A 16,781-nucleotide genomic window follows, 5' to 3' on the forward strand; every position below is an offset into this window, starting at 1 on the left:
AAAAAAAAAAAAAAAAAAAGTTGCGGAGCAGAGAAATACCCAGATACCCAGTCCCAAGGATGAACGAGGGACTCCCGGCCTGACTGGTCCTACTATCCTAATGAAGCATCACTGCTGCCGGCAACAGCTACTGCCGTGTCCGGAAAGGATACTAATAACTACCATGAAAACACTTCAAAATAGTCCAGCCGAGCTTCACTTCTCTCAGTGGGCCTCCGCGTTTTAGGGCACAACCCAGCCATTCCAAAATGCAGGGAGATGTATTGAGATATATGGTATCTCAGCACTTACTCGGATTTTTTTTTTCTATTTAATTTTAATTTTTTTAAAGTTCAACTGACCCTTCTGGTCACCAACTTTCTTTGTGGTTCACTCTAAGGATCGCTCTCCAAGAACAAAAAAGAAATCTCCGAGCTTTGATAGAGACTCTGGATGAAATTAAGAACTTCAAACCCCAGATTTTTGAAAAGAAAAACAGATGTCCTGTTTGTTGAGTATAAATAACTCCGTACGTGGAAGCCTTTTCTTTTACGCTGCATTAAATTTTATTTAATGCTGGGTGCATTTAAACTAAACTAAGCTAAAAAAAAAGAAGAAAAAAAAAAAAAAAAAAAAGGAGGGGGCAGCAAAATATGTGGGTGACAAACCTCTAAATCTTTTCCTCTCGAGAAAGAGAAAGAAACAGGCAGACGGGAAACCCTTCATCTGGATGAAAGCGCTCAGTGTGTTTCCTAGCAGACCTGGCGAGGCTGCCGCGGTCAGTGCGGCGGGGAGCCCGGGCAGAGCGGGGCCGCCCGCAGGTGCCCGCCCGGCGCTGGGTCCCGCCCGGCCCCCGCGGCTCGGAGCGGCCCGGGCTGACTTACGTGAGCACGTAGTTGACGCTGACGATGCAGTGCGGGCGGGAGGAGCGGCTGTTGTGCACGATGGTGGCGTAGCTCTGCACCCACACCCAGCCGCCGTGCTTGGCCAGGAAGCGGTAGTACTTGGTGGTCACTTGCCCTTTCACCAGCACTGCGGGGACAAAGCGAGGAGAGCCTCAGCGTGGCTCCCGCCTCTGGTTTGATCAGCCCCGAGAAGGGGCGCACACTCCCCTCAGAGCCCTGTGGGCTACCAGAGGGGTTAGGAACCTCTTAGCGGCACATGGGGAAGCGGCGGCAGGGACAAGGGTGGTGGAGCCCTCAGGCAGGGCTCATCTCAGTATCTGAGATCGTTATCAAAGGCTAATAGGGGAGATTGGTAGGGTGTGTGTGGGGTGATCGGCATACAGCAACCGAACCCCCCACACCCTCATCCCGAAGTATCATCATCGAGATTTTGTTCTATAAATCTGTCTTTGGGTTTTGTCTCTGCTCGTTACATTCTCTGTAAGGAAACTTACCGGAAATTAATACCCTTTCTATTCATCTATCCGTGCATTACTGTCATCATGCTATCAAAATAGAATAAAGTAGATCTCGCCGAATCAGGCTCACTACTGCAGTCGAAATTAGATGCACAGATAAGGTTTGTGAGACTTGGTGGAAATGATACAAAAGTATTTAAATTTCACTGGCATGGCTTTTTGGAGCAGGAAAAAAAAGATCAAAATTTGAAGAGACAAGAGCGCCTGAGATTTGTGCAGGGCAGTTTTTGTCCTACAACCAAAAGAAGAGGATGGAAAAACAGCCTTTCACTGCCGATCCCCTCCGTTTGCCGCCTGCGTCCAGCTCAGAGTTCAGTCTCTATCTAACCTTGTTTCACTAAAACCTGAAGAAGATTTTGCTTATTCTGCCCTCCAGAGAGCTGGCTTTTCACATTCCGACCTAGAGGTAAACCCCAGCAACCCCAAAGTCCTTCTGCAAAGGGAGGAGATGGGGAGGAGTGGGGTTTTAAACAAGAAGACTCTCCTTACACAAGTGATGTGCGCAGCGCAGGTGAAAGGTGTCACAGCCATGGACGTGGTGGTAAAGGGTCTTCTCTATCAAGTCCTGGGGTTCGTAACCTGTTAGCTCAGCTACCCTGCAAGAGGCACAAGCAGCAAATATAAGTGGGCGAGAGAACACGAGAGGAGGCCTGGGGGAGAAGGGATCGGCTAGGGGAATAGATTTGGAAATAACCCCAGCTGTACCTGGAATCTAAGAATATGAGCTTCATGTCTAGGCTGGCCCGAAACATGAACATATTGCTGTGGAGCTTGATCTCCGTCACGGCGCTGGGCGGCAGCGAGTGGCCCACGGCGACCAAGCCAACATTTTGGTAGCAGCCGTCGAAAGGGGACATGTCCAGGCTGTACTGGCGGATCTTCAGGTACCCGCTGCAGTGAATGACCTGCCGGACACACAGGAAAGCTTGGCGGCCACCCAGCAGGGGGGAAAGGTGTGCTGAGACAGGCGTCCCTCCCCGCGAAGAGGGCCTGGACAATCCCCGCCATGCCCCTGCCGGTGCCGGCGCGGCTGCCGGGCCCGCGGGAGCCGCTGACCTGTGTCTCCGCCCTGGCAAAGCGGCACTGTCTGGGGGTTTTCTGCGGTTCTGTCGGGGTTGAGGTGTTGTTGTGTGTGTTTTTGTTTTTTTTTTTTTTTTTTTTTTTTTTTTTTTTTTTTTTTTTTTTTTTTTTTTTTTTTTCCCATACTAGAGTTCACCGTCGATATAAGGCCCATTAGAGTCAATGAGTTTTTTTTGTTTTTTTTTTCCACTGGCTTAAGTGGTTTTTGGCCCACCTGCTAACTGCACTTTTATTATTATTCTGAAAAGGAAAGATGCGGAACTGCCAATCCAGTTATGACTTCGTAATGAAGAGTGTATGCGCGTGAGAAAGGGTTTACATGTGTGCATTTGTCACATGTGTGAGATACGTCTGTTATATAGCTGGAGCAGGCGCAATCCATCGCCACAAAGTACTTTTGATTTAAGTACATCTCCTAAACGTATCCTTGCAGACGACTGCTGCTTACTTCCACTCTTACTTCTCTATTATTAAAACGTTTCTTCTTGGAGTTCAGCAGGTGTTCTTGGTCTACAGTCCGTCGTGACACAACATCTCGGGAGCCAACCCGCTCCTCGGCGTTGTGTGGCTGATATCAAGCAGCGAGGGGGTAGGAGAGAGCGCAGGACTCTCCTTACCGAGGACCCCCGAGTAGAACCATGTGAAGCACCTGGTCAAAACCCTCGACTGGGAGAGCTACCTCTTGCAGCTACCTAATTACCTAATAAAGAAATAAATTAACCCAGGTGCTTGTATCACCTGAAAGCTATCACAGGGCACCTCGGTGGTTGTGCGAGGTTCTATTCAAAGAATAATAATAATAACAATAATAATAATAATAATAATAATAATACGCCCACAAACAAACATCAAGGGGAGCTCGATTGCTTGGTTTTGGTTTTGTGGTTTGAGCTCTTCAACCTGAAACTCCGAAACTCCGAGAGAAATGAACCACATGAAAGAGTCCTGGTCTGGGAAAACCCCCGCTGAAGAGGTCTTGTATCCCCGTTTCCACAGCCTTTCCGGGACAGGGGAAGGCTGGCGGGGTAGAGGGGGGGAAACGGGGAATCTGGCCGCGGCCACGCACCTTGTAGCCCCCGCAGGTGAGGCCCGCGTTCCTCTTGGCCAGGACGCACTTCATCCTCAGGAAAAAGGATCTCTCGATCTCGTACTCTGGGAAGGGGGAAAGGTAGAGATGGAGTGAGCCATGGGCTCCTCTGGCTCTGCGCGGGCCCCTGCGCGACCGCGGCGGCCGGGCGGGGCCGGGGGCTGTGTACTTTACCCTGCACGAAGTGCGAGTGGTAAGGCTGGTGCGCCGTCAGCACCGCCGTCATCTCGTCATGGTCGGCGGGATGGATGTACTCGTAAATGCTGTTGCCGGTCAGCTCTACCTGTGTGAGAGAGGAGGAGGAGGAGAAAGGGGAGGAAGGGGCTCAGCGCCGGCACCGTGCACCTCATGTCAGTCGCGAGAATGGTGCAGGTAAGCACAGGGGCCAGCAGACCCCGCAGCGTACCTGTGACAAGCCCAGATGCACCGAGGCAGTCTCCGAGATGTACATGATCTTGCCATCTGGAGCCACAACAAATATGAAACCGTCCAACGTCTACAGAAAAGGGTTGAGAATATAAAGAAATAAATAGATAGATCCATTAAATACCTGTCCCTCTGATTTATTTTAGCAAACAAGTGTCGATGATCAGGCCCTGATTATTCAAAGAGTTGAAAGGAAGTGGGTAAATCTTGTGGACAAGAATCCCTCTAAAACTCCTGGACTCCTGACATACAACCCACTTCTCAGAGGGGCTGAGCTCAAAAGTAATGTAAAATGTCTTGGAAGTATCTAAGAAGAGGTCTCGGCTACCTGGTGATTAATATGTGAGTCCCAGAAAACCTAAATACTTCTATCCTATTTCAAATGTCACAGGGGTTTAGTGCGTGCGTATTTTATAAGGAGAATTTTAGCAAAGAGAATCTGAAACTCTCCACAGTGTAAATAAGACAGTTTGTCAGGTATATTTCAGCAGACACAGATGGGATTTCTGGGTGTACCAGGAGCAGAATAGGCTCTCCAAAGGCCACATGATTCCACCAGAAACACGTGGTGATGGTCATCGCTAATATTCTTTAGTATTTCAGAGCGCTGTGAGTTTTCAGACCTGTCCTCCCTGATTTGTGTCTCTGCTAATGTCGGGCCCTCTGAGTCCTTCTGTCCCCGACAGCCTTCCCTGACCTGTGGTGTGGCAGCCTTTCCCTGCCACACCACTCTGAGCTTCAGAACATCGACGATACATGAAGAGTCGTGCTCTTGCATCTCTGGCACCCTGGGACACACTGTAAATCCCTCGCTGTGGACGACGTGTGAGATGTTTCTGAGGCAAAGGACCCAGAGGGACCAAGCCACAGCCCCAGTAAAACACACGACATTGAATCACAGTGGTTCGCATTTCTGAAGTAGTTCTCCTCCTGCCTACCTTTCTATTAAACACTTGAACAGTTAAAAATTAATCAAGGTGGCAATTGAAAGCTCAGAAGAAGAAATTATTTCTTTAATCATTAATATCATATGCCTGTCATTTCCAGACCAGTACCTGCAAAAGATGGGATCCCAGTTCCCGTCCAACATTATCCAGTGGGCTGGTTCGGCTGGAGTGGCCCCAGGCTTCTCCAAGTCCTGTTATTTAAGACAAACAAAAAAGAAAAGTGAGATCAGGAGACGAAAAATTGACTCGTGTGGGCCTGATGGGGGAAAACGGGTTTTTTTTCCTTGTATAAACTCTAAAATATATATACATACAATATCTTGAAAGCCTCCAGATAAAAGCCTCCTCTGTGCATTTTTTACCCCAACATCTGATTCCTCAGAGAGAAAAATACACGAATACTTATTTCGAGTTAACGGTGAGGGTAATTTTTAAGACCTAAGTGATACAGCATGCCAGGTCAAAGCGCTTTTCAGTGCTGCTTTCGGCTACTGGGAACTGTTCCCCTTGAACTTCAGGGAAAGCATCCTAACCTCACGATTTCTCAGACAAATCACTGTCCAAGGACACGGACTGCCCTCTCTCCTGCCCCACGAAGTCTGTCTCCGGGATTCACCTCTATCCCTTCCATCTCTCCTCCTGCTGCTCCGGTGGGCGGGATGGTTCCCGCTGCAGGGAGGGTGATGTGCCTCCATAGAGCCCCTTCCAGAAATTAATCTTTCCGGATTTGTCTAATGTTTTACACGAGTCTAGTTTTCTCCTATGCAAAGTGAGTAGTAATAAAAGCCACGTGGAAATTACTTTACCAGAGTAAAGCTATTCATGGACGATGTCTTTCCACGGTGTTGTCGCTGAAATAATTTAAACGGGTTAATTAAAACCTTTGAGGCTTGTGCCATGAAATAAGTCTCACTTCGACACGCACAAGCAGAAAGACAGAGTAAAACGGAGGGGAAAGCAACAAATCCTGATCGATGGCTGGGTTGGCAGGTCGCAAGGGGACCCGAGCCGGCGGGATGCGCTCACCCCCGCAGGGCGGGTTGGGGAAAGGAAAGACCTCGTTTCCCAGTTATTTCGAGACAAGCAGACGAGGTGCTGACAGCAGGCGGCCGCGGGCATCCCTCGTTATCGACCGGCCTCACCCAGGTGTTTGCCGGTCCGCACGAAGTGAACGGGGCATCCCTGCGCTCTCCCCGCCGCCGGAGCCGTGCGCCCTTCTCGTCCCCGCCTTTCGCTTCCTTCTCCCCCCTTCCTACCCCACCTCCTCACAACAACTTGTCTCTTCACCACTCCTACACTTTCCTTCTTGGTAGCCCTACAGAGGCAGGACACTCTCTCTGGCCCGTTCCTCATCCTGCAGCCTCAGCATGTAGCAGGTCGCCAGTCAGAAATAGGCTCCTTCCCATTAATTCCTCCACTCCAATTAATGGGCAGCCAGCCGCCAGGATGGAGGATCACCTCCGCCCCCTGTATTCAGGAAGGAGCTGGCAAATCTTACACAGCTTCCAGGGGAAGAGAGAAAAGCCCACGGTATATTTGCTTTTCCCGAGCTCCTCGGAGGGTCCTCTGCTGGGGAGCCAGGATGGCCCGTCAGAGCTGAGGCGGCTCCTTGCCACGTCCGCCCACCCGGAGGGAAATCTGAGTGACAGGTTTCTTAAAGAAAGACTAAATCTGCACAGCCCGCCTATGATTTAAGTTGCTTATTAATCTAACTTTACGGGTCTAATTATTCTTCTCCTAAAAGGGAAAATAACCCGACCCCAGCGGGTTAATGAACAGCTCACGGGCATTGCAGGTTAACCTCCCTCGGGAAGGCGGTTCTTCACGGCGCGCTGAGCTCCTCTGTATGTTTCAGGTGGAAACCCCGCGCTGCTGGGCTCTGTCTGTTCATGGTTTATAATTAAACGTTTTCGCTCGTCTACCTGAACCGGCTTTTTGAAATCCTGTCACATGAGACGATCCTTTGTGCTGCCCAGATGTTTACAGCACTTTCAAGTCGGAGACTATTTCTAATCGCTGCCAATCCCAGCCTCTCCCAAATCGACGGCCTCTCCTGATGCCCCTTAAATGCTGTTTTTAAAGATTATCAGAGAAAGCCCCCTCCACTAATTTTCTCTCCCCCCTCACTCCCTCGTCTATTCGCTTTAACATCCAATTTCCTTTTATCGAGGGGGCAAACTGTGATTTCTTGCACTTGACCTACCGCAGAAAATTCTGCAAATCCTTTGATTGTCTATTTAAAACAAAACAAGGAAATCAGCTCTCCCTTTTGCTCCAGGATTACGCTTGGAAACAAGATCTAAAGATTCTCTTGTAATTTGGAGAGCCAACAGCATAATAGCTTTGGAATAGAAACAAGCAGCTTTGTGAGGAGAAGGATAACTAAAACGTTTTTAGGCGAAGGATTTTCCCAGCTAAAGTGGCCGAAGACAAAACAAAACATAATCTATTTTGGAAGATTTCCAAGTTATGCCACATTAACCTTAGCAGATAAAATTTTCTTTCTTCCCTGCGGTCCCTCCCCCACCGCGGTCTGGTTTATCATATTTACATAAGTAGCCTTAGAAGGGATGTATCTATTAGGGATCTAAGGAGCTAGAGAGCTCACATTTCATTTGGAAATAGAGGGGAAGTTTTACTGTTGCTTAATACTTGATGCATTGTAGAATCATTTCCATTTAAATACCCCCGACCCACGGATTACGTCCATGGACTGGCTGCATGGGTTTTGTAATTTCCTGAAAATGAGATTTCGATTTATAAAACAAGAAACCAATTAGTAACCAAATGAGGCGAAGTAGATCCACTAAAATTGACCTAATCCCACAGGCACCATTTAGGTCAGTTCTTGGCGAATGAATGATGAGCAACCGTCTAACATAAGCTCAAGGCATCACCCAGCTGTGTTATTCAAGAAGAAAAAGAAAATTAAAAAAAAAATGGATCGAGTTTTTATTTCAGAATGAATTCGATACTCTTGCCAAAACATAGATTATATGCTCCTGCCTAAAAAACTCTTCCTCCTATCTAACAATCTCTTTCACTCGATGAACTTTTTTTCCTGAGAGGATAAACTACGTGAGTCACGAGAAATTGTCTGCTGTTATGAGATGGGAAGGGAAAGGAAAAAGGGAAAACAGAACAAAACAAAACAAAACAAAAAAAGGAAATAAGTAAAAAAGAAGTTTAAAAAAATTAATGGAGAAGAAAAGGAAAACATTTTATCCCTCCTATCTCTCAGAATTACCCAACAGCCTTCACCTACATCGCGCGGAACCTGCGCGGAGCGAGCGTGCTGACTCATCCTTTCTCTCAGCATTCTCCAGTGGAAAGAGGCCACTGTGCCTTCCACATCAAAAGGCACGTCCATCGGTTTCATGGCCTCGGTACACCGGCGGCTCCCCGTGAAATGCCTTCTCCCACCCAGCCGTGCGCACCCCCGGCACTGAGAGAGCCTCTCCAGCGCCAGCCTGTCCTCCAGGCCGGGCGCACAGCCAGACCTGCCGCGCTGCACTGCCCTGGTCCTGTCCTTCCTTCCCCTCATCTTTTGATTGATTCAAGCCTTGATGTCGACAGCCAATGGAACCAAGGGCTGGGTGGGGACCGTCCCTATCCAGTGGCGATACTGTTTCAAGGAGCTCCTATGTCCCAAGGAAGGGGGAAGAGATTCCTGAATCGTTCCTAATTTGATCTAGGCAGGCACAGGGAAATGAGACTCTGAGAAGCCAGGGCAGCTCCTTGGCCCTGGTTGATCTCCGGGTTACTTGTCCCTCTGTGAGCATCTGCAGCGCAGAGCCTATCTCGACCCCGTCCTTTGTCTGGCAATAGCAAAGGGGGGCGGAGGTGGAGGTGGGGGTAGGGTGGCCAGAAGATGCAAGCCCTTATCTACTTTGCGCTGATTTGCCGGCTTTTAAAAGCAGTTACGGCGATTTCCCCAGCGGAGTCTCCGTCACGAAACCTCAGGGCAATCCGAATTCACTGTAGCGGGCGGTTTGACGCCCCCGTTTGAAAACACTTAGTGAAGAGCCCATCCTGAGCTCCAGACCCTGAGGCCAGCTCCCTCCGGGGCCGCGGAACCCTTGGGTACCCCTCCGGGAGCTCGCCCCTGTCTGGCGCACCGCCCCACACGGCAGGGCGAGGCCCAGAGAAACTGGCTCGGAGACGAAGCCCCGTAGGCAGGGAATTCTTTCCTGTTGCTGTGGATGGACAGAGGGAGAGGATGCGGGGCTCTCCCGGAGGCAGCCCGTGGGACAACGCTAGGAGCCTGCCCGAGGAGGCAACTGCACGGAGTATAAGCTGTGTCCCAGCATGTCCATCGCTCGTTTCTCTTCCAGGAGTTCCTCAAAACTGCCTCTCCGGGCAGCGGCCCCCGCCTCCGCTTTTCCGGATCTCGCCGCCACCTCCCGGGGGCCGCGGCCCGGGGACGTCTCCTCATGGTTTGGTTTCGCTGCGTTTCCTTTGCCCTTTCAAGAGCCGCTCTATGGCTATTTAAAAAAGAGGAGCAGCAGCTCGCTCCTCGCCCGCCGGCGCCGAGGGGATGGATGCTGACCCCACGGAGGGCACAGGATGAGGGACCCCGGTCACCTCCGCCCAGGGACTCTCCCCTTCTCCCGGCCCCACAAGCCGCTCTCGCCGTGCTGGACAGGCTGACGAGGGTCGGGCCGGGTATCGGATTTGTTCCACCTGCCCAGAAAACCTCTCTACAGGGAGGACGAAAATGTCACCTTCGTGAGCGGCTCTTCGTGCAGCACCTTCCCTGCTTCCCCCTGCCCCTCGCCGGCGCTGCCGCCGCCTTAATACCAAGGGGCAAGAGGGACACGAGATTTGTTTGGGAAGAGGGAGGGAGGACACCTCAGTCTCCATCTCCCACGCGGTCATTCTCCCTCTCTGTCCAGGGAAAATTGCAAACAGTTCCGGGAGTCGCGGGAGCAGAAACTGCACGTCCTAGCCACCGGCAAGCCAAAAGGCAACTTGATTTTGTATCGAGGAATTAGCTTGATTCGATTAACCATTTAATTAAATCGTCTGCCGCCAGCGCTCCGTTCTGCCATCGCCTAACGCCAGACAGAGCTGATTTCCCAGTTAATTTAACAGGCAGTGGTTAATGATAACTCAAAATCTCGGCCAATTGAGGCTTCTGTGAAGGACTGGGTCGCCGTCGGAGGGCTCAGATGGAATAGGATAAGCTATGCTAAAAAAAAAAAAAAAAAAAAAAAAAAAAAAAAAAAAAAAAAAAAGCAGCTGCTCATTTCCACTGCCTGCGGATGCCATTAGCAAGGTTTTGTAAAGATTTATTATCTCGGTAAATCACACGTATTCATTTGAAGCCGAGATAAATTAGCATCCCTCTTTCTTTATAAAAATAATAATAACAGGGAGCAAAAGCCCCGTTGACTAAGCAAACATCCCTGTTAAGGAAATGGTAATGGAAATAATGCTGAGGCTGTTCCACTATAGAAAGAAATACCAGGATTTTGGCACACACGGGGTAGCAGAATTGCGCTTTGAAATGCAAACAAACGGAACCATGTCCAAATTGGAGTGAGGGGGGGAAAAATCAGGGCATTTTCGAGCACCAACTACTTATTCGTTTCTTCAGAAGACTCAAATTCAAGTAGCCCTTATTTCGAAGAAATAGGGGAAGGAAGGATTTGCACCAACGCACACGATGTTTATATGCAAGCAGAAAAATATTCTCCAACGTAAACACGGTCGTACGTTTCCAAAGGAAATATGATTTTTCCCCGCTCTTCTCATTAAGTGTTCCTTCTAAAACATAAATCTGAGGGGTATTTTTTCAACGATCCTGCTAGTAGTTTAGTTCTGCTCTTCACATTTTAAGTTCACATAAAAACTGGAATTAAACAGAGATTCAGCGTGGAGAGTAAACTGCTGCTTAAATGAGAAAAACTTCTGTAAGAAAATAAACATTGAAACCTAATGCTCAATCATTTCCCTTTGCAGCAAGAAAAACAGCATTAAATCACCTATCCACGTGGGAAACGGATTTTTTTTTTCTGTTGATCTCTTCCCCCTTTAAAATAAAACAAGGGTTAAGGGTTTCAATATTGAAATGTTAACCATCCTGATTTGGCGAAAGTTTATGTAAACGGAGTCTCTGCTTTTGTCTCGAAAAGCAAACGCCTCTCTTCGCCAAAACGATCCCTTCCCACTAGGACAGACTGCAAACCCTCCTTTTGCATCTCTGGTCGCGGATATAAAATAGGACCTTTAAAATATTCGTAACTAAAAAGTAAAACCAAAACCCAAACAAGAATTATTTATTATGCCATCTGGATTTTTTTGTTCGGGTTTTATTAATTTTTTTCTCCCTTCCCTTCTGGATACTGCCGAAGGCCAGTGAAGAATTACCCCTCAATAGTAACAGTGATCGCACTGGTTTTGGCGGAAAATCTTTTTAGTCATTTGAAACCCTGAAGATCTTTCTACCTATTTCTACGTCCACGCTACTTACCATTGGCGATTTAATGTTAAATCGAAATATTAGTATTTATTTATAATGAACATTAAATTAGGAATTAATTTATTAAGAAGTTCGAAAAACAACCAAACAACCAAACAACCCTTAAAACTCTTCCTCAGTGTCCTCAGAAAATTAGCAGATATTCACTCTTTCCAAAGCTCTCTGATCACTAAAAAGCAATATAGGTCTTACAGGCTTTCTTCTCCTGGAAACAAGTGTTTTAGTACTGAAATGATGCAAGAAACCTACGTCTTGCACTTTTCGTCCTTGACAGTTTTAATCTGCTGAAGACCTAATAAAGTGGAATTAGGGGTAGAAAGAACAACACAGGCATTTCAATAACTTTTGGGAATTGCACAACCATTACGAGAGAGAGCTCGTAGAAAAATCTCTGCTCGATTTGACAAGTTTGTCCAGTGCCACTGCCTTGTGTTTAGATGTCTAGGGCTAAGAAGGAAACCCCACGTGCTTATTTTGTGTATCACTCTTCTGGCATTTCACTCCCAGAAAACTCTTGTTTCCAAAACGAACCCGAAATCTACCCACCTTCTTTCTCTATAGGGACCTTTCAGACACAAAAATATGCAGACAAACGCACACCGATTCTCTCCGCCCTGTCCCCAGCCCCGCGTGTGAGCGGCGATGAGGAGTGTATATCTTTCTGTACATGATTATTTACAACCAACTCTATGCAAGCGCTCTCTGGGCAGATGGAGATTTGCTCTTGTACCGGGGAGAGGGGATATGAGTTCATCTGGAAGTGCAGCTCGCTCTTACGGGGACAACGTTTCTCTACCTTGACTCCTCCAAGATCTGTTTTAGTGTAAGACATTGCATTCCGCCGTGCTCTCGAGCCTCCTGCTACCCATCTCCAGTGTTTTGGCCAGCTCATAGGGTCTGTTCCCATGCTTGTATCGCTTTCCTCCCCAGGGAAATACAAACGAAAGGAACTCCATTGCACCCATCCAACATCCATACCCTGCCTTCTCCGTTCAGAAAAGACTTGTGCTTTCCGTGAGTCATTTCACCGGCTGCCACTACCTGTTCTCCCTTTCCAGAGAAGCGATGATTTTTTTTCCCCTCCCTGGATGGGGGTACTGGGAAACCAGAATAGGTCCCCTCTTCCTTGCCTCCCTACACTCACACGCAGCCGGACAAGCACAAACACACCCGCGACGGAAGCTCAAGCTGCTCCACCGCGTTCCCGGAGCCCACTGAGTCCTCCGGGGTCCCGGGAAAATCACGCGGGCTCGGCTCCCGCAGGGCCAGGCGCAGGAGTAGCGCCGGGAGGCCGCTGTGCGCCTCGCTCGTGTTTAATCGCGGCACGGGTGAGCGCGGGGGAAGCCCGCGGGGCCGGGGCCGAGCCGGGCCCCCTCGCCGCTCCCCGCCTCCTCGGAAGTACGTGGGAGAGAGAGGGAGCCCTGCTCCACGCCACGTTGTGACCCTCGCTGTCGGGCCTTTGTGCCCAGCTCGCAGCGCGGCCCCGCGCGGGGATGTGCGGCCCCGGGGATGCGGGGGCGGCGGTCCCGCGTGGGGCTGCAGCCCGCTCGGCGCCGGCCTCCCTCGGCAGCGCCTCGGAGGGGCGAGCCCTCCCGAGCCTTTCTTTCTAATGCGCAGTTTGCCTTTAATGAGGCTGCGAAGGCTCCGCTGCCCCCCGAGCCCCGCTCAGCCGCCCCCGCTGCCTCCGCACTCAAATTAGCATCTGCTGCGGCCGGCAGCGGCCCCGGCCCCGGCGCGCCTCGCCACACGGTTCCCCAGGGCATTCAGGCATCCTGCGCTGCCACCGAGGGACGGAGATCAGCTATTCTTCTCTCCCCGTGATTACTCACAGCCTACAAGCAACACCATATGCTTCTTCTGATCAAACAACCCGCTACATAGACACCAGTAATTGACGAGACCTGCTCGAAATCACGCAGAAAGGTAGCCTACTGAGACCGCAGGAGTTGACAAATCATTGCTAATAATCCTTTTAGGAACATCATGGGCATCAGGATTTGCAATAGCTTTATTTTTATAAAGTATGCGCTGACAGCATAAAGGACAACTCCGTCTCCTTTGAAACAGAGGACTGTCCCGCGTAATGATCTTCAAGGTGGCAGAGCAAATAGAAGAGGAAAGTGGCTTGATGAAGAATTTAATTATTATTTTTAAAGGTTTCATTTAACCCTTTCTTTGGTTACAAGCGACTCAATGATATGGAAAGTTATTTCAAGAAATTATTGTAAAATGTAGTGGATTGGAAATTACTGCCGTGGACTTTAGGTATAAACGTTCATCCGTAACCTAGGGTGGGGGTGGGGATTACCTCCCCCCTCCAAACGACTGCCACATTGCATATTTATTTCATAAAGTAGAATTAGTATCAGTAGTCCATAAATCTAACCGGGGGAAAAAAAAATTAAAACCCTCTCAAACCCCCAAATCAGACAAAACTAGAGCAAAACAAAACCAGGGCACATATACTCTCTTAATTTGTAGAAAATACAGGCCAGCCGAGTCGAGATACAGCTACAGAGAACTTATGGGTATGTAGCTGTATTACTTTGTTTCTTATGTACACTCACTTTTCAATAAAAGATGCAGCGAATTTTGTATTAGGTCAAAAAGAAAAAAACAACCAAACAAAAAGCTCCTGATACTTTTTCTTTCATACAGACCACAACTCTATAGAGTTATATAAATAAAAGGTTTGTGAATTTTTATTCCTAGCCCCCAATCTTATAAAATCAATAGTGTGAGAGCACGGAGGAACTTTATTCTGACTCTCTCAACTTTGTGTTGTTTGTTTTTCTTGGCAGCCGATCTAGAAGACCAAAGATGGTCGCTTTAGATCCTAATTCTATTTAAAAGCATAAGACACTTCGGGACGCTTAAGTTTTTTTGCTAGACAGGCGGGTTGTTGTTGCCGTGGAAGTCAACGTGAAGTTTACTGTTGCCTGTCCAGGAGAATCATGTCTAGGCTGGGCCACTGGTTTTGCAGCTCTGGGTGGTCAGCGGGATTGAATATGTCTGGGTGCAAAATTCCTGTTAAAAATTTCCGAGGTCTATTAACGCCCTAGTGACCCTCAGAACGAGACACAGCACACTGATGGTGTGATTCAGTATGCTCGACCTATTTACTTAGCCTGGGTGTGAGCACGCCTGCACGCGTGTCCTGTACCTGTACACTGCACCTTTCCTCGAGAGCTGAACGAAGCCTTTAGGACTTTGCATAGACTTATGTAAATATTTACCCATATACTAACTCGCCCTCACAGAATGACTATAAATAGGGGTGAATCATGCCCTCTTAGGCCTCGCGTGTGCTTGGTAGGGGATGCACATTTGACTGGGAGACTGGGGTAAAAGAAAACCCCGGGTTGCTTTAGCAGAACACACAGCAGAGTGCCTTCAAGTGTTGACAAAGCACCATAAGTCTCCAACCAAACTTGTCATAGGAGCTAAAGGGAAAGTATTTACAACAGAAGAAAGTGACAGCGGAGGGCACACTGTCTCCGAGCACACCCCTGTATTGACCTCCTTTTTTTTTTCCGTAGAAGTGATAAATGACACCTGGATCAGAATGAAAATAGAGGCCAATAGGCATTCCCACCTACCTTCTGGAAAAACCACTCTCATTTTTAAATAGCTGGTGGTGAGTCTGATTATGGATGCTTTGTCCAGCTGAGAGGTGATAGCGGAGGGCAGGGGTAGTAATTTAGCCAGTTCATAAAATTCACTGTTTTCTTTTTCCCGTCTAGTCCGGGCAGCATTTTTGGACTTCTCTTTCATCGTGTTTTTTTCCCCGCTTCCTTGCTACAATTTAAACTCCAGAGATTCATCCAAAGGTGGAAGGGAAACTCATCTGCAATTCATTTCTCCGGAGCATCAGGCGGTGATTCTGAGAGCGGCCATTACTCAGAAAAACCGTTCTGTTGTGTAAATGCAAACAAGTATTGAAGAGTAAAGGTGTTCTTGAAAAATAATAATAATAAAAAGTATATATACTCTGAAAAGCAGAGTCAATTAGATGGGAAAGGCATTTATCCAATGCAGCTTAGCACTCCGAGCAACAACATTAAAAAAAAAAAAAAAAAAAAAAAAAAAAAAAAAAAAAAAAAAAGCTAGAAGACTGAGGCACCAGACAGCAACCAAACGATGTATTTCTGGCCTTTTTTCCTACTCATGGCGGGCAGCATAGCTCCTCGGAAGAGGGTCATAGTAATCCCGTTTTTTCCCGTGATCCGTTGTCAATCCGAGGGCCGAAACGCACGGCCGCGGGCTGCCTCCCAGGGCGCTGGGTGACTTCCCCGGAGCCTCTCTCTGTGAAGACAACAGCAGTCCTGGAGTGAGAGAGCCAGTACACGGCGCCGCAGCGGAGCCGCGAGAAATAATAATCAACAACCAGCCTCCGGCGGGTGTAGTATTTTCTCCCACCAGAGGGGAAAGAAAAAAAAAAAAAAAAGTGTATTTTCCCATCTAGCGCGCCCGTGGAAAAGCCTACCCCGCACTCTCCTCCCACAGCCCTCTCACTTCCCAGCCCAGGTGTGCACTGCATGACCAGAACGAAAGCGCAGCAGAAGGCAGCTCCCGGCTCCCGGCGTTACCGGGTTTGGTGCTGCCGGTTCTGCACCGTCCCCTTCGCGCTCCCTCGGGCCGGCACCGCGGCGGCGGCCAGATCACCCCGCGCTCCGCGCTGCCAGACCCTCAGTGAGGGATACATTTCCAGACACGGAGTATTTCTGCTTGTTTTCTCTCTCTCTCTCTTTTTTTTCTTTTTTTTTTTTTTTCTTTCTTTCTTTTTTTTGAATTTCTCCTCTTCTCGGCTACTGTCCTCATTCCTCGGCTGGGGTCGGGGATGTCTACCTCGGCTGCACCCCAGCCAGGGGAGGCACGCTCTGCCCAGCCCTGCCCCAAGCCGGAATCCACCCAAACATCACATTTTTCCAACCAAGTTATCTTTTTTTTTTTTTTTTTTCCTCCTCCTCATTTTCCACCGTGGGGAAGCGACCCACAACCTAGCACCGCACATGACTGCAGTTCTTTGCTGAGGCTGGCAGATTGTAGTGAGTTGTGATCTTCTTTTCACCTACCTTGAATCCCTGAGCCCGGCAGCCTGCAGAGAGCTCTCCTGGGGTGAGGAGCCCAACTCTTTAATTGGCTCATTAATGGCACGGGGAAAAGTTTGCGCCTGTCACTGCTTCTCGCACCGATGGGCAGACAGACATTGGCCACCTCCCCATCCCCTTTATCAGCTCCCGGGCTCTCCGTCTCACATAACGAGGGGTGGGGTGGGGGGCGAGGTTGGTATTAATGAAGAATCCCTAATTTGCGGCTGAGAAATGCCTAATAACTTCTTGATGGCTAAAAGCC

At 48.8% G+C, this 16,781-nt stretch overlaps 1 protein-coding gene across 1 annotated transcript in view; it reads right to left on the reverse strand.

The window, feature by feature from the left end:
* The window catches only part of SIM1 (SIM bHLH transcription factor 1), a 48,237-nt gene extending 32,731 nt beyond the window's left edge, over positions 1-15,506 (reverse strand). Inside the window, exons 1-8 of the mRNA XM_066315183.1 lie at positions 15,026-15,506; positions 5,051-5,133; positions 3,976-4,065; positions 3,744-3,852; positions 3,549-3,634; positions 2,108-2,307; positions 1,892-1,998; positions 864-1,011 (exon numbers count right to left, since the gene is read on the reverse strand). Of these exons, the coding sequence (XP_066171280.1) occupies positions 864-1,011; positions 1,892-1,998; positions 2,108-2,307; positions 3,549-3,634; positions 3,744-3,852; positions 3,976-4,065; positions 5,051-5,133; positions 15,026-15,200 (998 nt within the window). The 5' untranslated portion in view covers positions 15,201-15,506. The remainder of the gene's footprint in view (positions 1-863; positions 1,012-1,891; positions 1,999-2,107; positions 2,308-3,548; positions 3,635-3,743; positions 3,853-3,975; positions 4,066-5,050; positions 5,134-15,025) is intronic.
* Between the last annotated feature and the right edge of the window lie 1,275 nt (positions 15,507-16,781).

Source organism: Sylvia atricapilla, chromosome 3 (genome assembly GCF_009819655.1).
Source record: "Sylvia atricapilla isolate bSylAtr1 chromosome 3, bSylAtr1.pri, whole genome shotgun sequence".
In the NCBI taxonomy this organism is placed as follows: domain Eukaryota; kingdom Metazoa; phylum Chordata; class Aves; order Passeriformes; family Sylviidae; genus Sylvia; species Sylvia atricapilla.